We start from the raw sequence: 23412 nt of genomic DNA, 5'->3' as shown, positions 1-23412 counted from the left end.
GTACCCATTAACCAACCTCTCTTCATCCTCCCTCTCTCCTTCCCTTCCTAGCCTCTGGTAACCACCAATTCTCTACCTCCATGAGATCCACTTTTTCATTAGCTCCTACATGTGTTTGAGAACATACAATATTTGTCCTTTTGTCCCTGGCTTATTTCATTTAATATAATATCTTCCAGTTCCATCCATGTTGCTGAAAAGGACAGAATTTCACTTTTTATAGCTGAATGGTATTCCATGTGTATATATACTACATTTTCTTTATCCATTCATCCACTGATGGACACAGATTAATTCCATATCTTGACTATTGTGAATATTGCTACAATAAATGTTGAAGTGTACATAATCTTTTGGATATACTGACTTCCTTTATTTTGGATATCTCCCCATAGGTGGTAATGCTGGGTAAGCTTTTTTACATAGGTAGTTACAGAACTAAACAGGACTATCTTTCCAGTTAGGAGATGAACTCCATGAAGACAGAGATAGAATCTTCATGTTCGTATTTAGTATCTTTAGGGATTAGCCTGTGGCCTGGAAAATGGGAATTACTTAACAAAATGCTTATTTTATTGTTTTCATTTTCTCATTTGGGAACTGGCTATTCCTAATTATCAGTTTTATCTAAAGGCATGAAAAATTACTATTTAGAGTTATGTCCGTTTCTTGTTTTTATTTTGTAAACTTTTATGCAACATCTATGTAATGACAATTATATCTTAATCTAGTGCTTTTTTTGTGCCCTAAACATCTTTTTATTGTTTTAGAAGTTTCTTTTTCTTTTAATTGTTCTTATCTCATATTGGTCAATAGGCTCTGCCTACAAAATAGGAATCCTAGTCAAAAAGAGATTTATCTAAAAAAATTACATATCCAATAATGGAGAGAAATCTATACCTCTACCTTGACAAGTCTACTTAGTCCCTAATTTTAAAAAAATGAATACAGGCAAATCTCATATTTATTGTGGCTTCAAAGATACTGAATTTTTTATAAATTGAAGTTTTGTGGTACCTCACCTCATGTGTCTGTGTCACATTTTGGTAATTCTTGGAACATCTCAAGCTTTTTCATTATTATTATATCTATTATGGTGATCTGTAATTCATGATCTTTGATACTGCTATTGTAATTATTTTGGGGCACCATGAACTATAAGATGGCAAACTTAATCAATAAATGTGTGTTCTGACTGCTCCACCAACCAGCCACTCTCCCATCTCTTTCCCTGTTCTCAGGCTTTTCCATTCCCTGAGACACAACAATATTAAAACTACACCAATAAATAACCCTGCAATGGCCTCTAAGTGCTCAAGTGAAAGACATGCATGTCTCTCACTTTAAGGCAGAAGTTCAACATGTTAAGTTTAGCGAGGAAGGCATGTTGAAAGCCGTGATAGCCTGAATGCTAGGCTTCTTGTGCCAAACAGCCAAGTTGTGAATGTAAAGTAAAAGTCCTTGAAAGCAATTAAAAGTACTACTTTGGTGAACACAAAAATGACAAGGAAGTGAAACAGCCTTATTGCTGCTATGGAGAAGGTTATAGTGATCTGGATAAATGATCAACCCAGCCACAATATTCCCTAGCCAAAGCCTAGTCCAGGTCAAGGCCCTAACTCTCTTCAATTCTGTAAGGGCTGAGAAACATGAGGAAGCTACAGAAGGGAAGTTGGAATCTAGCAGAGGTTGGTTCATGAGGTTTAAGGAAATAAACTATCTCCATAACATAAAAAGTACAAGGGGAAGCAGCCAGTGCTCTCCAGAAGATACAACTAAGATAATTAATTAAAGTGACTCCACTAAACAACAGATTTTCAATGTAGATAAGACATCCTTCTTTAGGAAATCTGAAACTCTGAAAATCAGAGTCCCTATGAATTATGTTAAATCTACCCCACCTGTGCTCTATAAATGGACTAATACAGCTTAGATGACAGCCTATCTGTTTGCAGTGTGATTTACTGAATAGTTTACACCCACTATTGAGACCTACTGCTCAGAAAAAACAAAAAACAAAAAACAAAAAAAATATTTCTTTCAAAATATTACTGCTCATTGACAATGTGCCTGGTCACCCAAGAGCTCTGGTGGAAATATATAAAAAATTACTTTTTTTATGCCTGCTAACTCACCCTCCATTCTGCAGCCTAGAGATCAGAGAGTAATGTTGACTTTCAAGTCTTATTATTTAAGAAATACTTTATTTGAGAAATACATTTTATAAGGCCATAGCTGCCATAGATAGTGATTCCTTCTCTGATGGATCTGGGCAAGGTTAATTGAAAACCTTCTGGAACTGACTCACCATTCCAGACGACATTACAAATATTTGTGATTCATGGGAAAAGGTCAAAATAGCAATATTAACAGGAGTTTGGAAGAAGTGGACTCTAGCCCTTGTTGATGACTTTGAGGGATTCAAGACCTCAGTGGAGGAAGTAACAGCAGATGTGGTGGGCATAGCAAGAAGACTAGAATTAGATGTATAGCCTGAAAACGTGCCTGAATTGTTGCAATCTCATGATAGAACATGAATGGATGATGAGTTGCTTACATATGAGCAAATAAAATGGTTTCTTGAGATGGAATGTACTCCTGATGAAGATGCTCCAAACAGTGTTGAAATGATACAAAAGGATTTAGAATAGTACATAAACTTAGTTGGTAAAACAGTTGTAGGGTTTGACAGGGTAGACCAATTTTGAAAGAGTTTCTACTGTGGGTAAAATGCCATCAAACAGCATTGCATGCTACAGAGACGTCTTCCATGAAAGGAAGAATCAATTAATGTGGCACATTTCACTGTTGTTCTATTTTAAGAAATTGCCACATACACCCCAGCCTTCAGTAATCACCACCCTGATCAGACAGCAGCCATCCACATCAAGACAAGATACTCTATCAGCAAAAAGATTATTATTCACTGAAGGCTCAGATGATCGTTAGCATTTTTAGCAATCAAGTATTTTGAATTAAGGTATATACATTGTTCCTTTAGACATAATGCTTTTTCATACTTAATAGACCGTAGCATAGTATAAACATTACTCTTATATGTACTGAAAAACCAAAGAATTTACGTGACTCCCTTTATTGTAATATTAACTTTATTGCAGTGGTCTGGAACTGAACCTGCAATACTTTTGTGGTATGCCTATAGAGAGCCGAAGTTCACAAGATACAAAAAAGAAATCAGTAGCATGAAAGACAAAAACCAAGATAAATTAATTAAACAACTGACCCAGGAAGAATTATAATTTAAAATAAAAATCTGTAATTAGTATCCTTACAAGGATGTAGAAAGATGTGGTATTTATGGAGTGAAAACACATTTCTATGAAAAAGCTACAAATCAGTACCAAAGGATATTTTTGAAACTAAATATATTATTGCTGAAATTGTCTAATAACGTTTAAAGAGTGATTTCTTAGATATAACACTAAAAGCAAATATTATCAAATATATCAATGATATATTTGACTTTATCAAAACTAAGAACTTTTATGTGTCAAATGGCACCATCAAGAATGTGAACAGATAACATGCAGAATAGGAGAAAATATTTGCAAGTCATATATCTGATAAGAGAATGGTATCCAGAATATATATATATATATATATATATATATACATATATATATAATATATATATACATATATATAATATGGACAGAAGGGATTTGAGTGGACGTATTTGCTAAAAAGATATACAAATAGCCAATAAGTGCATGAATAGATATTTAACACTGTTAATTGCTGGGGAAATGCAAATCGAAACCACAGTGAGATACCCCTTCACATCCATTAAAATACCTCTAATCAAAAAGACATACAATAACAAGTATTGGAGAGGATGTAGAAAAACTGGAACTCTTATACAATGCTAATGGGAATATAATATGGTTCAGCTGCTTTGGAAAATAATCTGGCAATTACTTAAAAGGTTAAACATAGTTAACATAAGACTAAGTACTCTCTAAGAGAAATAAAAACATATATCTACACAAAAACTTGTATACAAATATTCATGGCAGCAGTGTTCATAATCCAAATGTTCATCACTTGATTAATAGGGAAAATGTGGGATGTCCATATAATTAAATATTGTTAGGCAATAAAAAGAAGCAAAGCACCGATACATGTTATAACATGGTAAACCTTAAAAATATTATGGTCACTGCAGGAAGCCAGTCACAAAAGGCCATAGGTTGTATGGTTCCTTTTATATTAAATGCCACAAATAAATAGAGACAAAAAGTAGTTTAGTAGTTGCTTAGGGCTGATGAAGATTGTGAGGAAATGAGGAGTGACTGTAATAAATACAGTGTTTCTTTTTGGAATGATGAAATATCCTAAAATTAAATTATGTTAATGGTTCACAACACTTAAAATGTAATAAAAACTATTGAACACTTCTCTGAGTGAATTGTACGGTATGTAAATTATATTTTCAAAAAGTAAGAGTCTAACAAAATATTTAGAAGATAAAAGATAAAGCTACTATACAAAGAGCTTTATACAGAGGCAGAGAAATATTACTGATATAGAGAATCAATTAAGGATATCCAACAGCTGACTTATAGGAGAGCCAGATCCTGAAACAAGAAAGTATGGTTACAGAAAGAATGAAAACTTTATCAACCTTGACAATATAAAAGTAAAGGGACAGCTGACAGAAATAGAAGGTAGAAATAGAGAGAAGAAATACCACATGTGAAGGGTGATAATGCTTATATAATATATGGTGATTCAGAAAATATTGTCTAAACTATTAGAATAATAAATGGAGAGGTAAAGGAGAGAGGACCCAGTAAACCAAGTACATGGAATTTGCTTGACTCTTGGTTAGAATAACTTATGGCCGCACTTTCTTAAATATGCTCTGGAGAATATCACTTCTACAGGATATTAATATTATGTGGAGGAAAAAAAATAAAACGCTCCATGGCCAAGTCAGCTTGAGAAATGCTGGGATCTACACATTTACTGAATCACTTACCTGTGCTTTTAATATATTAGTTTACATTCTGAGTCTTCAAGAAGGGGATTTAGCATGCAGAATTTTCTGAATTTATTTGACCACAGAATCTTACTTTCAGAGACCATCTTGTGGGACTAATGTTCCACTAACATATTTGGATAACATTAACTAGAATATGCACTCTGGTTTCAGTATGTGATGGCAGTAAAGGAAACATTAAAAAAAGAATTACAATTTGGAGAAGGCAGAAAACCTGGACTGCCTCAGTACCCTCATTATTGGTCTGCTTGCTTGCATTCTTGTCCCCCTCCTATCTGTTCACTCATTTGCCAGAAAAATCTTTCACAAACGGAGTTCATATGTCAGTTACCTGCTAAAGACTCTTTAATAACTTTTCATTGCTCTTAGAATAAAATGTAATGGCCCACAGAGCCATACAGTGAATGAGCAAAGGAGATAGAAGCAGGACAAAACTAGGAAGCAAATAATGTCCTTTGCTATCACAGCAGACCACATGATGTCTGCTATATATTCAATAAAACCAGAAATAGAAAAATTGCCATTTTATATCCAGAGTTTCTATCTTTAGTTGTGTCTAATCACCAACACTTCTACATGCCTAATCTTGATCTATCAATTCCATGTTTTCCTCAAAGCATGGGGGGTAGCTATGAAGGCTGTATGAGTGGATGAGGATGGAAATTTTACTGTATTCCTTTTTTTTTTTTTATGAGACGAAGTCTCGCTGTCACTCAGGCTGGAGTGCAGTGGCATGATCTCTGCTCACTGCAACCTCTGCCTCCCAGGTTCAAGCGATTCTTCTGCCTCAGCCTCCCAAGTAGCTGGGATTACAGGTGTGCACCACCATGCCTGGCTAATTTTTGTATTTTTGGTAGAGACTGGATTTCCCCATATTGACCAGGCTGGTCTAGAACTCCTGACCTCATGATCTGCCCCCCTCAGCCTCCCAAAGTCCTGGTATTACAGGCATGCGCCACCATGCCTGGCCTACTGTATTCCTATACACAGGCTTCCATTGTGACTTTTATGGGCCCAAGGCACTTTTGACTTCATGTATTCCTTCCTTAAAGATATATTAAAAATTATTTTTTACACTCCACTGGTATAAAGACATGAACATTTTTTAACTTGTAACTTGCTTTATTTTCTTCTAATTTTAACCAAAAAAAGTGGTCTATGACAGTGTTGTGATTCCCAGGCACTGTGCTGTGCCTAATGAACAAGTCAGTCCTGCCTATACACACCAAGAATAGAATTCAAATAGAGACAAAAGATAATATTTGATATGTAATTGTTATGATAGCCACTCAAGACATCAGCCTCCTCAAGTTATTTATGATGTCCCTTTCATCTCTCATTTTCATGACTTCTATGACACTTAGTTTAGCATACAACAGACAAATTCCTGATTTATTTTCTGATACATAGCAATAGCCTTCCACTTTCTCTAATAGTAAATCAATATAGCAGGATGGTGAAGAGCCTGCATTTTAGAACTATATGAGACCTGGATTATCGATTCACTGAGTCGTTGTTGTCGTTGTTTTGAGACAGGGTCTCATCCCATCATCCAGGCTGGAGTACAGTGGCACACACATAGCTTACTGCAGCCTCTAACTTCTGGGCTCAAGAAATCCTCCTATCTCAGCCTCCCAAATTGCTAGGATTACATGTGTGAGCCACTATGCCTGGCTGTGTGTGAATAACTTTGAGCCAGAAACTTCAAGTCTCTGGGTCATCTGGAGCCACAATTGTTAAGAAGAAGATGTATTTGAAAGATGAAAAGGCAGGTTTTAGTCTAATAACATTTTTGCTTATGACTCCATGTAGCTTTCTAAGCAGTTCAGAGAATTGAATGAGGAAAGGAACTAGAAGGATTAGCTACAAAAACATGTCAGTATAATGAGGATAATCACAGCTCTACTTCTTGCCTAAAAACCTGCTTATACCACATTCTTGTCTGGAGCAGGAATATGCACAGCTGGGTACAATTTGGTGCACAGAGTAATTATCACAATGTTATCCCTAGTAATTGTTCTGTTTTATTTCAGCTGTGAAAGAGTATGACTTGACCAAATTACGGGAGGAGAGAAGATAACAATATATTATTCTCAGTTTATAAGATGAAAATTTCCATCTCTCTGCCTCTAGAGAGACCAAAGCTGTTCAGAGCTCATTAACAGGGAAGCACTGGATACTGCAAAGGTCTACTCCCTAGCTGAGAATTGTGTTAATGACCAGTTACTTCTAAACTTGCTTTAATTCACTTTTATTTTGTTTCTGAAAAGGTTTTCTTTGCTGATTGAGAAAGCAGCCTATTTCTTTACCCAAACTCAATCTTTTGAATTACTAGCATTATAATCGAGGCTGTTTCTCTCTGTCTCTAATACCAGAGTAGTCAGTCAGTCAGTCTGGGATGGGTGTTAGAACATTGTTGGAGGAGGCTGGAGTCCTGAAACAAAGACTTAGATTTGACACTTTACAAGTCAGGTGGTCTTGAGAAATATTCTTCCTCACTTTATTTTCCAGTTTTTCCTCGCTTCCCTCTTCTTCTTTTGCTTACAACCCTGCTTTCTTCTCCAAGAATGTTCTACCCTTATAGGTGCTGCTAAGATCAGAATTTGTCAGAGGTGTGGGTCATGGTCCTCCTGCATTAGAAGCACCTAGAGCAGGCGTCCCCAAACTACAGCCCACGGGCCGCATGCGGCCCCCTGAGGCCATTTATCCGGCCCCCCGCCACACTTCAGGAAGGGGCACCTCTTTCATTGGTGGTCAGTGAGAGGAGCACAGTATGTGGCAGCCCTCCAACGGTCTGAGGGACAGTGAACTGGCCCCCTGTGTAAAAAGTTTGGGGACGCCTGACCTAGAGGGATTGCTAAGCATGCAGCATGATTCTTAGGCTCCAGCTCATATCTCCTGAAGCAGATGTATGGGGATTTGAGCCAGATATAGGCATTTTGAATAAAGACCTCAAAGAATTATTTACACACTCACATATGAGAATCACTGCCCTGTAATATAGGCAAAGCAAGTTTTATCATCTTTAATTTACAGATCAAAGAATGTAGGTGCACAAATATTAAATGATTTACCAAGCTCAAAAATCAGAACTAAGAAGAGGAAACTACATTTATTGAGTGCCAACAGTGGACCAGGCACTACGTTTTTTTCTGCAGTTTGTTTTCTTGTTAATTCTCACAACACTTTTGGGAAATAGGTTCTGTTCTTCCCATATGACATGGGTCAAGGAGGTTAAACAACTTACCCAAGGTCACATGGTTAATGAATTGGGGAGCCAGGTCACAAATCAGGTAAGTGTTTGACTCTAGGACCATTGTCTTGCTACTCAGTGAAGCTATTTTTCTGAATCTTCATCTTTCAATTAAGTTACATAGTCTAGCGTACGAAATAAATACATTTCTTCTCCACCTCATTCCTCAATGTTCACTCTTAGAGCCAGGTTTATAGCAGGGTTTGAACTTATAAAAAATTGCTTTTTCATGTGAAATCCATAACCAAATCCTGATGCATTTTTCCTCCTTCTCACCAGGCTCTACAGCCAGGTCAAATAATTTCAGGTTATTAGAGCCTTCTTTGCTTGAATCCAAGTCTTTACAACTTCCTCAGCAGCATTTTTGACTGTCAAGCCATGTCTATCATGATCTTCTCCTAACCAGCACCCTCCAGCTCCAGCCAGAGCCTTCCAGATCTCTTTCATCATTTCTCATCATCCCTCATTTCCCTGTCTTTTTCTCATTCCAATCAAGCAAATCTATTTGGTCCTCTCATATGTGTTATTCTCTCACATCTGCCTCTATCTTGTTCCAGACATTGTCCTATAGCCTCCCATCTCCCAACCTTCTACTGGAAGCAAATATGCTCCATCTTGGGGGCCAGTTTTAGTAAACAGGACCTGGCACTCTATCTTGAGAAAAACTCTTAGGCCAATTGTGAGATAAATAAGGGAGCATTGAGATCTCTACCAGAGGCTCAGCAAAAAGAAATAGCACATGTAGTACAGATTTGCTGTCTCTGCATGGTTATAACAAGGGCTTTAGAACCAGAATTGGATTTGAATCCCAGCTCTGGAATTAACTCCCTGTGTAATCTTGAGCACGGTTTCTTTCTATAAAATGAGACTGATAATACCAACCTTATAGAGTTGTAAAATAGATAATCTGTTTACCAAAAGCCTGTCAACTGGCAAACAGTAATTAACTTATTTTTTTCCTTTCTTCATTCAGGATTTTCCTTAAATTAAACTGCCAGCAAGTAACTTTTATCAACAAGATGTACTGGTTGAAGAGTCTCACCCATCTTAATTCCTGTATATTTAAGGCTCTATAAACCTATCAAACTAAGGGAAATATAAGCTCCAAGGGAAGCCTAAATAGAGATCTGCACTAACCATTAAAGTCAACAAACACATAGCTGTATACTATTTATCAGTCTACTGCCAATGTGATATTATTAATATACATAAATAGGGATGGGTAGAGGAGAGGCAAAGAGTGACTAAGGGAGAAAGAAAAGGAGGATTGAAGGTGAGAGAGAGAAGGGGGAAGAGAGAAAGAGAGAGAAAGATCAATATTTCATTTCTTCTATGTAGCACCCAGTCTAGCTCAACATATATTTAGCCATGAAAAAGTAAGTGGCTTTGGACCAAATGGAATATACCCCCAAATGTTGTTTATCCAGAGTTCAGCCTGGTTTCCTGTAACTCATGATGAATTCTTTTCTCACAGGCTTTTGGTAGGCTTTTGTGTAGAACGGCTGTCACATCTTATTTGTGTTGTTAGTTAATATAACCAAAGATTCTCTTTGTGGACAGGAAAGATCAGGCTGCTATACTCTTATTAACGTATGTATTCAGTTAGATATCGGGTTCCTGGTGAAGGACTTATCCTCTTTCCTGGGAGCAAAATTCAGAAATCAGATTATAGGGTTACAATCTGTGATCCAGAAGTAGAAATCAAACCCCAAAGACTACGAGTAAAGATGGGCCTTATTATATTGTTATAATAGATAGCTGTGATATGCCCTGGGAGAGAAGTCACGATGATATTTCAGATACGTCGTCTGTGCAGGTGGATAACAAAGAAAAGAAATTCTCCCAGATTTGGAGTCCCTTGTGTTGGGGGGGGGGGGAGTGGGGGGGCAGGGGGAAGGAACTCTCACAATGAAAGGAGATATTTTGTTTGTTTCTCTAATAGCAGATTGGCCCTAATGGGAAGACGCCCAAATACTGAAATGTGTGTCTGGCACTGGCCAATTTCATTAAATATAGATCCTGTCCTCTTCCCTCTCTTATGCTTCTTTGTGTGACTTGAGGTCAGCATGAGGGCAAATATCCCTTGTCCTCTAAAATCATAGTCCAGATTTCTGTCATCATAATTCAGGTATGGAAGCATCCAACCTTGGAAAACCAAGATCTTCCACTCTTGTCAGTATTCACACCCTGAGTCATCATTAACGTGTAACTTCATAGACCTAAATCTAGGGATTAGAATGGAAGTAAACGGTAGAAAGTCCTTGGATAATACCAGACCCTAAAAAGAATTTCACTCTCCCAGTGGAATTTCACTCCTGACAGCACTATTCTGTGTGCATGTTTTTCCACCTCTAATATTACTGTTGCTGAGCAGTTTGCAGCTGTGGTAAAAGTGTTCATTTATGTGGTTTGGGCCAGTTTCCGAGAAACAGGCAGAACTAGAGAGCAGAAGAATCCATCAATGTTAGATTTGAACAAAGAAAATAATGATCTTTTTGGAATTGTCCTCCACAGTGTCAATACAGACATAAAAATGGAGTATAGGAATGGTATAGATTTCTACACATAAGATATAGAAATGCTTAGAGTTCAGGGAAGGTGCATGGGGACAGAGAGAATACCCCAAACTCATTGACTGTAATATCCATTCCTTGAAATTGTATCTAATCATTTTTCTTTGTGTTATATCTATGGTTGGTTTTCTTTTTCTAATTATATATATATATATATATATATATATATATATATATATATATATTTCAAAGACTTCTGAAAACAGAATGTTTGCCCCACTTTAGATGAGGTTTTTCTAAAAAGACAAGGATGTGTTTGGTCATCTTGCCAGGATTTGGAAATGCATATTTTATTTAACATTATTTGCAAATTTGATTTTTGCTCTTCAAACTAAGTGTAGAAATGCTTCCATATGCTTGCAGTTGATCTCATCATTTTCTTAAGAAGGAAAAAGGAAAAAATGCAGTTTATAGCAATTTTTATATGAACATATACTTAACAATTGTGTTTCCTCAAAGTTAGCTAAAACAACTTTTTTTTTTTATTTCGTATACAAAATATTAGGTGAGGATCTGACTTTAACTTTTTTTCCCAAATAGACAACAAATCATATAGCAGATTTCAAAATGCTTCAGGTGTTCAGATGCTGAATTCCTTCTTGTGTAATAAATTCTTATGTAGTTTTTAAAATGTTATTCCGTAGATCTCCTTACTAAATTTTGAATGTTTGAATCACTACAAATATCATGATAATATATGATAGACTGCATAAATATCCCTTCGTTATTCCAATTTTTCAAAATTTTCTTGGCTTCTTCCAGATGAATGTTAGAATGGTTTTGTAAACCTTCAAAAATATCTGCTGGCATTTTTTATTAGAATTTGATTAAGCCTATAAGTTGATTTAAGAAGAGTAATTAATATTCCTCTGTAGGATCATGGTAGCTATTTTTCTATATTTGATTTTAAAATATTTTTCTGTAAACTATATAATCTACTTATGGGCTCAGGATATTTCTTATTTAATTATAGATTTTATAGATTTTCTCTGAGAGACGTGGAGTGCAGAGGTGGAGATGCCTTGTCAGCATCTATTGTTTCTTGATTTTTTAATTGTCGCCATTCTGACTAACGGGAGGTGGTAGCTCATTGTGGTTTCGATTTGCATTTCTCTAATGATCAGTGATGTTGAGCTTTTTTCAATGTATTTGTTCACCACATAAACGTCTTTTTTTGAGAGGCATCTGTTCCTATTCTTTGCCCACTTTTTGATGGGACTGTTTTTTTCTTGTAAATTTGTTTAAGTTCTTTGTAGATTATGGATATTAGACCTTTGTCAGATGTATAAATTCTGAAACTTTTCTCCCATTCTGCAGGTTGTCTGTTTGCTCTGTTAATAGTTTCTTTTGCTGTGCAGAGCTCTTTAGTTTAATTAGATCCCATCTGTCAATTTTGGCTTTGATTGCAACTGCTTTTGGCATTTTTGTCATGAAGCCTTTGCCCACACCTATGTCCTCAATGGTATTGCCTAGGTATTCTTCTAGGGTTTTTATGGTTTGGGGTTTTACATTTAAGTCTTAAATCCATCTTGATTGAGTTAATTTTTGCATAAGGTGTAAAGAAGAGGTCCAGTTTCAGTTTTCTGCATATGATGACTAGCCAGTTTTCCCAGCACCATTTATTAAATAGGGAATCCTTTCCCCATCCGGTTTGTCGAAGATCAGAAGGCTGTAGATGTGTGATGTTATTTCTGAGGTCTCTGTTCTGTCCCGTTGGTCTATATGTCAGTTTTGGTACCAGTACCATGCTGTTTTAAATACTGTAGACTTGTAGTATTGCTAGTAGCAGGGTGCCACCAGCTTTATTCTTTTTGCTTAAGATTGTCTTGGCTGTATGGGCTCTTTAGTGGTTCCTTATGAAATTTAAAGTAGTTTTTCTAACTCTGTGAAAAATGTTAATGGTAGTTTGATGGGAATAGCATTGAATCTATAAATGTCTTTGGGCAGTGTAGCCATTTTCACAATATTGATTCTTCCTATTCATAAGGATAGAATGTTTTTCCATTTACAGGTATTGACTGACTTACGACCTATGCAACTTACAACCATTCGACTTTACGACCACAATCGCTAGCCACAACTGCCCCGCGTCTGGCAGCGCAAATGTTGCCCCGCTGGGCATACGACAGTGCAGACCAGCTTCTGGCAGCACTACCATCTCCATGTGCACCATTTCAACTGTACATATAGCCTACTCAACTTAACGACCCAATCGTGTTACGACCATTCCGCGGTCACGACTGTGGTCGTAAGTCGAGCACTACCTGTATTTGTGTCCTCTCTGATTCTCTTGAGCAGTGGTTTGCAGTTCTCCTTGAAGAGGTCCTTCACATCCCTTGTTAGCTGTATCCCTAGGTATTTTATTCTCTTTGTAGCAATTGCGAATAGGAGTTCATTCATGATTTGGCTCTCTGTTTGTCTGTTGATATGTATGAATGCTTGTGATTTTTGTACTTTGATTGTGTCTCCTCAGACTTTGCTGAAGTTTATCAGCCTAAGGAGTTTTGGGGCTGAGATGGTATGGTTTTCTAAATACAGAATCATGTCATCTGCAAACAGAGACAACTTGACTTCCTCTCTTCCTATTTGAATATAATTTATTTCTTTCTCTTGTCTGATTGCCTGTCCAGAGCTTCCAATATTATGTCGAATAGGAGTGGTGAGAAAGGGCATCCTTGTCTCGTGCTGGTTTTAAAAAGCAATGCTTTCAGCTTTTGGCCATTCAGTATGATATTGGCTGTGTGTTTGTCATACATAGCTCATTATTTTGAGATATGTTCCATTAAAACCTAATTTATTGAGAGCTTTTAACATGAAAAGATGTTGATTTTTATCAAAGGCATTTTCTGAATCTATTGAGATGATTATGTGATATTTGTCAGTGGTTCTGTTTATGTGATGGATTATGTTTATTGATTTGTGTATTTATTATGTGGGACTCTAAGCCCTGCATCCCAGGGATAAAGCCAACTTGACCAAGGTGAGTAAGTTTCTTGATGTACTGATGGATTTAGTTTGCCAGTATTTTACTGAGGATTTTTGCACTGATGTTCATCAGGGATATTGGCCTGAAGTTTTACTTTTTTTGTGTCTCTGCCAGGCTCTGGTATCAGGATGATGCTGGCCTCATAAATTGAGCTAGAGAGGAGTCCCTCCTTTTCAATTGTTTGGAATAGTTTCAGAGGGACTGATATCAGCTCTTCTTTGTATCTCTGGTAGAATTCAGCTATAAATCCATCTCGTCCTGGGCTTGTTTTTGGTTGGTAAGCTATTAATTACTGCCTCAATTTCAGTACTTGTTATTGGTCTATTCAGGGTTTTGACTTCTTCCTGGTTTAGTCTTGGTGGGTGTATGTGTCCAGGAATTATTCCACTTCTAGATTTTCATGTTTACTTGTGTACAGGTGTTTATAGCATTCTCTGATGGTAGCTTGTATCTTTGGGGTCAGTGGTGATATCCCTTTTATCATTTTTTATTGTGTCTATTTGATTCTTCTCGTTTTTCTTCTTAATTAGTCTAGTTTTGTTAATTTTTTTCTAAAAACCTGGTCCTGGATTCGTTGATTTTTTTTGAAGGTTTTTTTTTCTTTGTCTCTATCTCCTTCAGTTCTGCTTTCATCTTAGTTATTTCTTGTCTTCTGCTAGCATTTGAATTTGTTAGCTCTTGCTTCCCTAGCTCTTTTAATTGTGATGTTAGGGTGTTTATTTGAGATCTTTCCGGCTTTCTAATATGGGCATTTTAGTGCTATAAATTTTCTTCTAAACACTGCTTTTGTGTGTCCCAGAGACTTTGGTACATTGTATCTTTGTTCTCATTGGTTTCAAAGAACTTCTTTATTTCTTCCTTAATTTAATTATTTACCCAGGAGTCATTCAGGAACAGGTTGTTGAAATTCCATGCATTGTGTGGTTTTGAGTGAGTTCTTTAATCCTGAGTTCTAATTTGATTGCACTGTGGTCTGAGAGACTGTTATGATTTCCATTTTTTTCATTTGCTGAGGAGTGTTTTACTTCCAGTTATGTGGCTGATTTTAGAATAAGTGCCATGTGGCACTGAGAAGAATGTATATTCTGTTGATTTTTGGCTGGAGAGTTCTGCAGATGTCTATTAGGTCCACTTGATCCAGAGCTGAGTTTAAGTCCTGAATATCTTTGTTAATTTTCTGTCTTGTTCATCTCATATTGACAGTGGGATGTTAAAGTCTCCCATTCTTATTGTGTGGGAGTCTAAGTCTTTTTGTAGGTCTGTAAGAACTTGCTTTATGAATCTGAGGGCTCATGTATTGTGTGCAAATATATTTAGGATAGTTAGCTCTTCTTGTTGAATTGATCCCTTTACCATTGTGTAATGCTCGTCTTTGTCTTTTTTGATCTTTGTGAGTTTAAAGTCTGTTTTGTCAGAGACTAGGATTGCAACCCCTACTTTTTTTTTTCTTTCCATTTGCTTGGTAAATATTCCTCCATTCCTTTATTTTGAGCCAATATATGTCTTTGCACATAAAATGGGTCTCCTGAATACAGCACACCAATAGGTCTTGACTCTTTATCTAATTTGCTAGTCTGTGTCTTTTAATTGGAGCATTTAGCCCATTTACATTTAAGGTCAATAATGTTATGTGTAAATCTGATCCTGCCATCATGATGCTGTCTGATTATTTTGCACACTTGTTGATGCAGTTACTTCATAGTGTCATTGGTCTTTATATTTTGGTATGTTTTTGCAGTGGCTGGTACCAGTTTTTTCCCTTCCATATTTAGTGCTTCCTTCAGGACCTCTTGCAAGGCAGGCCTGGTGTGACAAAATCCCTCAGTGTTTGCTTGTCTAGAAAGGATTTTATTTCTCCTTCATTTATGAACCTTAGTTTGGCTGGATTTGAAATTCTGGGTTAAAAATTCTTTTCTTTAAGAATATTGAATATTGGCCCCCACTGTCTTCTGGCTTGTAGGGTTTCTGCTGAGAGGTCTGCTGTTAGTCTAATGGGCTTCCCTTTGTGAGTAACCCGAACTTTCTGGCTGTCCTTAACATATTTTCCTTTGTTTCAACCTTGGAAAATCTGATGATTATGTGTCTTGGGGTTGATCTTCTCATGGAGTATCTTAGTGGTGTTCTCTGTATTTCCTGAATTTGAATGCTGGCCTGGCTTTCTAGGTTGGGGAAGTTCTCCTGGATAATATCTTGAAGTATGTTTTCTAATTTGGTTTCATTCTCCCTGTTTCTTTTAGGTACTCCAATTGGTCATACCTTCGGTCTTTTGACATAGTCCCATATTTCCCAGAGGTTTTGTTCATTCTTTTTTATTCTTTTTTCTCTAATCATCCCTGCATGCCTTATTTCAGCAAGATGGTCTTCAAAATCTGATATCCTTTCTTCCACTTAGTCGATTTGGTTATTGATGCTTGTGTATCCTTCACAAAGTTCTCGTGCTGTGTTTTTCAGCTCCATCAGATTATTTATGTTCCTCTCTAAACTGGTTATTTTAGTTAGCAGTTCCTGTACCTTTTATCAAGGTTCTTATCTTCTTTGCATTGGGTTAGAACATTTTTCTTTAGCTCAGTGGAGTTTGTTATTAGCCACCTTCTGAAGCCCATTTCTGTCAATTCATCCATCTCATCCTCATCCAGTTCTGTGCCCTTGCTGGAGAGGCATTATGATCATTTGGAGGAGAAAAGGCACTCTGGCCTTTTAGGTTTTCAGCATTTTGTCATTGAGTCTTTCTCATCTTCATGAGTTTGTCTAGTATTGGTCTTTGAGGCTGCTGACCCTTGGATGGGGTTTTTATGGGGACTTTTGTTTTTGTTCATGCTGTTGTTATTGCTTTCTGTTTGCTTTTCTTGCAGTGGTCGGGTCCTTCTTCTGTAGGGCTGCTATGGTTTGCTGGGGGTCCACTTCAGACTCTATTCATGTGGTTCACTCCCATGCCTGGAGATGTCACTTGAGGAGCTGGAGAACAAGAAAGATGAGTGCCTCCTCCTTCCTCTGGGATCTCTGACTTCAAGGGGCACCAAACTGATGCCAATAGGAACACTCCTGTATAGGGTGTCTGACAACCTGTGTTGGAAGGTCTCACCCAGGTGGATGGCATAGGGAGTAGGACCTATTTAATGAAGCACTTTGACTGTCTCTTGGTGGAGTCAGTGTGCTTCACTGGGGGGGAATCCCACTCATCTGAGCTGCCTGGATTTCTCACAACTAGCAGGAGGAAGGACTAAGTCTGCTGGTCCATGGAGACTGTGGCCACATGTCCCATTAGGGGCTCAGGCCCAGGGAGATCAGAGTTCTGTCCCTGACCCCTGGCTAAAGTTTTCACAGTTCTGCCCAGTGAGGAGAGATGGGTCAAGGTCACGCCTGAAGAGGCACTTCAGTCAGCACTATGCCACAGTCAGGGTGTTGGGCTGTGGGGGATACCCCTTGGGACCAAGCCATCCTCCTGACTCCAGCAGGGGAAAGTACAGCCTGGAGCTATAGAGGTGGCTACCATTCTCTCACCCTGTGAACTTAGTGTATTAGGCAGCAATCAGTCCCAGTGTTGGCTGTCACCCCTCCCCAAGGAACTCAAAAGGCTTAGACAGCAGGGAGCTGCAACTGTGGTGCTGGTCACCCCTCCCCCTGAGAGCTCAGCAGGGTTAAGCAGATTCTAGTTTAGTGGCTGTTGAGAATCAACACAGCTCCATGGTTGGAACCCTAGCTCCAGTGGTATGGGATCATAACGTGGGAACCTCCAATCCATAATTTGCACAGTTCCATGGAAAAAGCACGTTTTCTCAGGCTGGGTAGCACACTCACTGACTGCGTTTCCCGGCTGGGGGATGGGAGCTCCTCTGCCCTGTGTGGCTCTCAGGTGGGCTGCCGCACTACACTGCTTTTCCTTCCTTTCCATGGGTCATGCCAGCAGCCTAGTCAGTTCTGATGACAGAACTTGGATACCTCAGTTGCTGGTGCAGAATGGGCACACTGTTAAGGTTCTTTTTGCTGGGAGCCTCTCTGGTCATCACTGCTTCTAGTCACCATCTTGGCCCACCCCTACATCAAATATTTCTATTTTGGAGACTTTAGACATTATTTTGGAGGAGTAAATTCCATGTAAACATTTGTTTTTACATTTCTTTCTTTGAAAACTTGTGTCTAAGATTGTCTAGGTTTTTTAGTTTTTTTAATATGTAAGAAGGAGGTACAAAATTTCATCTCTTCCTCTTTATTTTTGGGCCATCCTACTTCTAAGATTATTATCAGGACCTCCCTGCTTAGATTGGCATAGGTGGCAGGGATAGTATTTTGAATCTTAATCTGTTTTCTTTCTTTTTCTTTGTATTTTTCCATCTTCCTTCTATCCACTCAAGAGCTGGTTGTCTGCCTGTTGATAGGGTAGTACGTGACCAGAGGAAAAGGCAAATACTGCTCAAGTCGTTCTGGCTTTTGAATTACAGAAGGGGAACTTTAGAGGCATAGGACCAGAAATAGGAGAGTGGAGCTACTCTCCCAAATTCAAAAGAGATTGTCCTGGGCTGGAGAAAGAAGATGAGATAAAGAGAAAGGGAAGTCCATGGGCTTCGAATGCAGAGGATGTCTGTGCCATGCTTCCCAATGACTACTGCTAGGAGGGGTGACATGACTCCATCAAAAATTGGCTATTTGGGGTTTTAGGAAATGTATTTCTCTAGCCATCTCCTAAAGAAGCTAGTAATCCATATAATAGAATTGACAATATCTACCTTACCAAACAAAGGAATTTTTAAGAATTATAAGAAATAACATGTGAATGGTTGGCACTCAGTAGGTACTCGGTAAATGTTACATTCCCTCCAACTCACATTGACCCTGCTCATCAAACCAGTTCTATTTCTTGGTCACTCCCATGTGCCATTTTCTATGTTCTTGCTTAAGGAATGGTACCGGAGAAAGAAAGGCAAAACCATGCGGACAAAGGCCAAGCCAAGGCTTCTGTGTTCCTTTCCTTATCCTCCATCCTCATCCTCCTTCTCCTCCTCCTCTTCCTTCTCTCTTTTTTTCCCCCCTTCTCAGTCCCATTGTTTCCTTCCCTTCCTCTTTTCCTCTCCTTTTATAAACTTCACTTTAATGCTAACCAACAGTCCTGGCATCCAGCCCTTATGTTTCTCTCACGTACTCCTCCAGAGAGACTCAATTCTCTTCTGCTGTCACAGCAAAGCAGAGCCTCTGTTTAGGCAGCACAGCAACCCACACAGCATGAGCAACATGCATCTGCCTTGCAAGATTATGCTGGGGTAAAGCAAAGATAGGGCCTTCTAGACAAAACACCATCTTTCTCCCTGGAGGAAGAATTCTTCAGTTAAGAAGTACTATTAAAGATTGCTTCTCCCTCTTCAGAGAAGTTCCCTGTCAGGGTCTCAGGACTAAAAGGAATATCTCAGAGATATTCTTTTTGGTTTCCTGTGCCTGGGCAATGACTCTCTCAACTAGTAGTAATAACCATGATAACACATGGCCTCAGAACATGTGGACAGGGAGAAGGAGGTAGGTAAGTAATTGGGTTATTCACAGACATGCAGTTTATGAACGCTTTGTCACCTTTGGGCCCCCGGATGCATCCTCTTGGCCTACTGATTTTCCTGGAATCTCCAGAAATACAGAAGGTGGGGAACTGCTAGCAAGGCTTTGATATGTGTGTGCTTAACTACATGGAACAAAGTCTGGTTTCCCTTCTGAGCTGAGCATGATTGTCAGATAACACTCAGTCCTCTACTTAGCTGCTCCAAAAGTAGGCAATAGATTTCTCTTTGTGGGGCTCAACTTTATGCTGAGACAGGTGTGGCAGCCCCTCATTGGGGCACATTTGATGGTGCTTTTTACTTGTATAAATTGGGTTTTCCCATGCTCGCTCCAGGAAAGCCTGAAGTTTTTCAAAGGTGTCTTTTGTGCTGCATCCTTGGGAAATACTATTTTGTTTCCTAGCAGAGATTGGAGTCCTTGGAGAAAAGAAAATGGGATAGATAAGTTTTGGCCATGGGGAAATTGATGTGGGAGCCATCAGGCATGGGCTTGGAAAGATAGATGTAGATAGAATGCCTTACTGGGATCATGATTTCCAGATGAGGGATGTATAGGGAGCTGTATACTTTGACCTCCAATAGCTGTGTCTAGGCCATGACTGTGGCTATGGAGGCTCCTCTCAGAAAGTATATCTGCTTAGGGATTGGTCTAATCTATGCCTCAGTTTATTTCCTTTTGATTTGGGGGATGTGGTTTAATCTAAGTTGTAATATCTTTTTTCTTTCTATTCCTTACAGATTCATGAAGGTGGCAGGAAGCACAGTAGATGCAGTTACCTGGCAACAGTAGGTATTCACCATTTTTGCTCTTACTTATTATCAGCTGCTGTGAAATGAAAGATAATTAGTTGTCACCAAGTTCATAGCTGACATTTAATAAGCTATCCTTCATCTTCCAGGAAAAAATTTGAAAGTAACTCTAAAGTTGCTTTTATGGCACATGCTGTCTCATAGTACTATAATTTTGTTGGGTTGTTTTCAGAAAAATTAAAAAAGAAACTGATGAATTTTGGAGATTTCAGCTATTATGTAACCTTTTAAATTAATCTGTCATCAGTGAACAGGTAATGGGGATCTGAGCATGCCACTGTTTTCCCATAGTCTTTTCCTTGGGGAGTAAATTTCCTTGTATAAAACAGGAAATAGTTTTAATTGCTTAATATGTCATGTGAAAATAGAACCACCTCGTTATATTAATGTCAGTGGTCTTAATTAGTGCCAAGTGAATCTCTAATATGAAGCAGTTAAAAAAAAAAAAAAAAGAATGTCAAGATGAAGCAGCTTCAAGAGAGGAAAGTCCAACATTGCAGGAGGAATCTTACAATGGGCCCTCATAGGCCTTGGCAATGGCCCTCTTTCTCAATCCCTGTAACCCTTTCCACCTAGCATATGTACTCCTTTTGTCTATCCTCTGTTTGAAGTGGGTCACAATGTCCACTGTGGATTCATGACAGACGTGAAAGAAAACGAAGTGGATGAAGTCTTTCATATCCCTAAAGTGTTTTTGTTTGCTAATCAATAACTTCAACCATAATGAGAAATATTTTAGTCCACATTTATACACTTAATTTCTCTTAAAAAAAAAAGTTCCAAATGTTTTCAGAAATTCTTATTCTTCTTCAGTTTGTTTTTGTGAGTTATGGATTGAGTAAGTCTGAGGTTCTTATCATTTCCTTGCTTGAAAGCCCACCGTGTCTCTCCTTTGAACTTGGAAACAAAGCCAAACTCTCCATGCTGGCCTTTTATGTTTGGGCTCTGTTACTTTCTGATTTCATCTGGTGCCACTCTGCCCTTATTCTGTCCCAGCTCACTGGCAGTCTTTTCGTTCTTTCGGGTCCACGTGCCTGTCTGCCTCCGGATGTTTGTCTACGCTCCTCCTCCTGCTTGAAATACTGTTCTCCCTACTCTTGTGTGGCTAGCTCCTTATTATCTTTTAAGCCTCACCTTACATGTCATCTCCTAGAGAGGCTTTCCCTTCCCTGGTGATCCTATCCAAAAGAGATCCTCCATTTCATTCTTTTTCTTAGCTCTTTATTTCATAGCACTTAAAATAACTTATAATTACTTTTTTTCCTTATGACTTATTTTTGTAATTTGTTTGTTTTTCTTTTCTACCAGATTGGCACTTCTTCAATTCACCCAGTACTTATTTAGACAATAGTTTGTTAGACAATTACTATGGGGAAAAAAATAGCAATGACGACAACAACAATGAGAATAAAAATGACAATGTACCAGGAACCGTTCTTAAACTTCATATGCCTTATTGTAGCTGATCCTCACAACCACCAAATGAGCTAGGTTCTATTTTATCTCTGTTTTACTGTAACTTAGAGGGAATTGTGGAACATCCAAAGATTACACAGAAAGTAGAAAATGTTGGACTTAAAGTTGCATCTGTCTCAGTCCAAGGGCTATTGTCTTAACTATTGCTGCTTTGATAACAAGATAATGTCCCTTTACTGAAATTCTGTTCAGTGTCCTCATCAAAAAGGCTATCTGGATAATGTAGCATAAAGGCTGAACCTTTAAGAATTTATAGGATTTGTGGAGAAAGATAAGGACATCGGCATAAAAAAATTATTGGCTAAGAATGTATGGCTTTAATTATTATGGCTGACAGGGAGGGATAAGAGAAAGCTTTTCTTTTCTATTCAAGTACTTTTCCTGACACAAAAGGAATGACATGAGCACAGTATTATTCTTATGATGTGAAAATACATTTTTAATAAATACATTTTGTTTATTGGCTACTTAAAATATATTGGCCATGTCTCCAGATAAATATCACTGTTTGCAACTACTCCAAAAATACCCTCAAAACCAAGCAAGAGGATGTATTTCTTTTGGCTTCAGGTTCTGCATTCATTTGAGGACAAGTAGCATGTGGCATCTACAATTTATTCTTTACAGCCACAGTATTCAGTCAAGACTTGGAAAAGTCATGGAAGAAACCCAGGCCATTCTGGCCAGGAGGACCTCATGAAAATTAAAGCCAAATGCCACATTTTTTCAATCCTGAGAAATGCTAAGGTGAAGATGTCCTAATAATGTAAAGAAATCAAGAGACATTGCTAGAAAAAAAAAAAAGGAGGGGAGACTAACATAGAATTTGTCATTTGTCACTATGTATAGATGACCAGAAGAATCAATTCAATATTGGAATGTTGAGCTGGGATCTTGAACGGCCCAATTTCTGAGTCAGAAGTCATGAATAAACAAAACTCTATAGTTTGACTATTTTAATTTGGAAGCATATTCTTGGATTTGCTATATTTTGAGGACCAAGATATATGACTTAATGATTGATCCTGCCCAACAACCCATTGAAAAAAAACAGAAAAAGTTCTTAAAAGTATAATTACAAGTATAGTGTAGTAGTTTGTATCATAATAATCATTATATAGATAGCATTGATAAAATATAAAGTATTAAAAAAAAAAAGCACAGGAGTATGACCAAAAAAGGCAAAAACTAAAGGAAGGTATTCAACCTTTAAAAGAAGTGAACAGTGCTAGATGAGATTTACTTTTATTTGATTTTTTTCACCGTAGTTACTTAACAATTCATTCATTAGGAGGTAACTAGAACTCAAACAGAAATGTATGCTCACTCATATTGGCTAGAAGTGCCCAGAGGCTGGAAATTGAGGGTGGAAATCTCACAAAGAAGGAACTTCAGGGTAAAAATACCAAATATGCATATAAACTTCCCTCCAACCTTTGTCTGATCCCTGAACTGTATATATTCATGGGACGTTCCAAGGAACCTAGCAGAAAGAAACAGCCGGAAGCCTGAAAAAGTTGAACAGAGATTTCAGCTGCCATTTGTCACATGAGAGACAGAGGCTGGAATTTGAATGTCACAAATTTAAAGGGACTTGATAAACACCCTGTTTTTACAGTGAAATCTAAGAGTCATGCCTTAGGTGTAGTCTATTCAGGACTAAGATTTGCTCTAAGTCTCAAGTATAACCAAAACAGACTTGCCCAAAGAAAGCATAAAATGATGCCTTCAGAAGAACAAGAAAATCAGTC

At 37.9% G+C, this 23412-nt stretch overlaps 1 protein-coding gene across 3 annotated transcripts in view; it reads left to right on the top strand.

Annotated features, from left to right (window-relative positions):
* The window catches only part of HPSE2 (heparanase 2 (inactive)), an 841690-nt gene that overhangs the window by 573056 nt on the left and 245222 nt on the right, over positions 1–23412 (top strand). For all 3 annotated transcript variants that reach the window (XM_074382736.1, XM_010333375.3, XM_074382735.1), the window contains one exon: positions 20114–20161. In XM_074382736.1, the coding sequence (XP_074238837.1) occupies positions 20114–20161 (48 nt within the window). The remainder of the gene's footprint in view (positions 1–20113; positions 20162–23412) is intronic.

This window comes from Saimiri boliviensis, chromosome 12 (assembly GCF_048565385.1).
Source record: "Saimiri boliviensis isolate mSaiBol1 chromosome 12, mSaiBol1.pri, whole genome shotgun sequence".
NCBI lineage: Eukaryota > Metazoa > Chordata > Mammalia > Primates > Cebidae > Saimiri > Saimiri boliviensis.
Note: the sequence above shows the minus strand (reverse complement) of the source record. Positions and strands in the feature narration are given on the sequence as shown.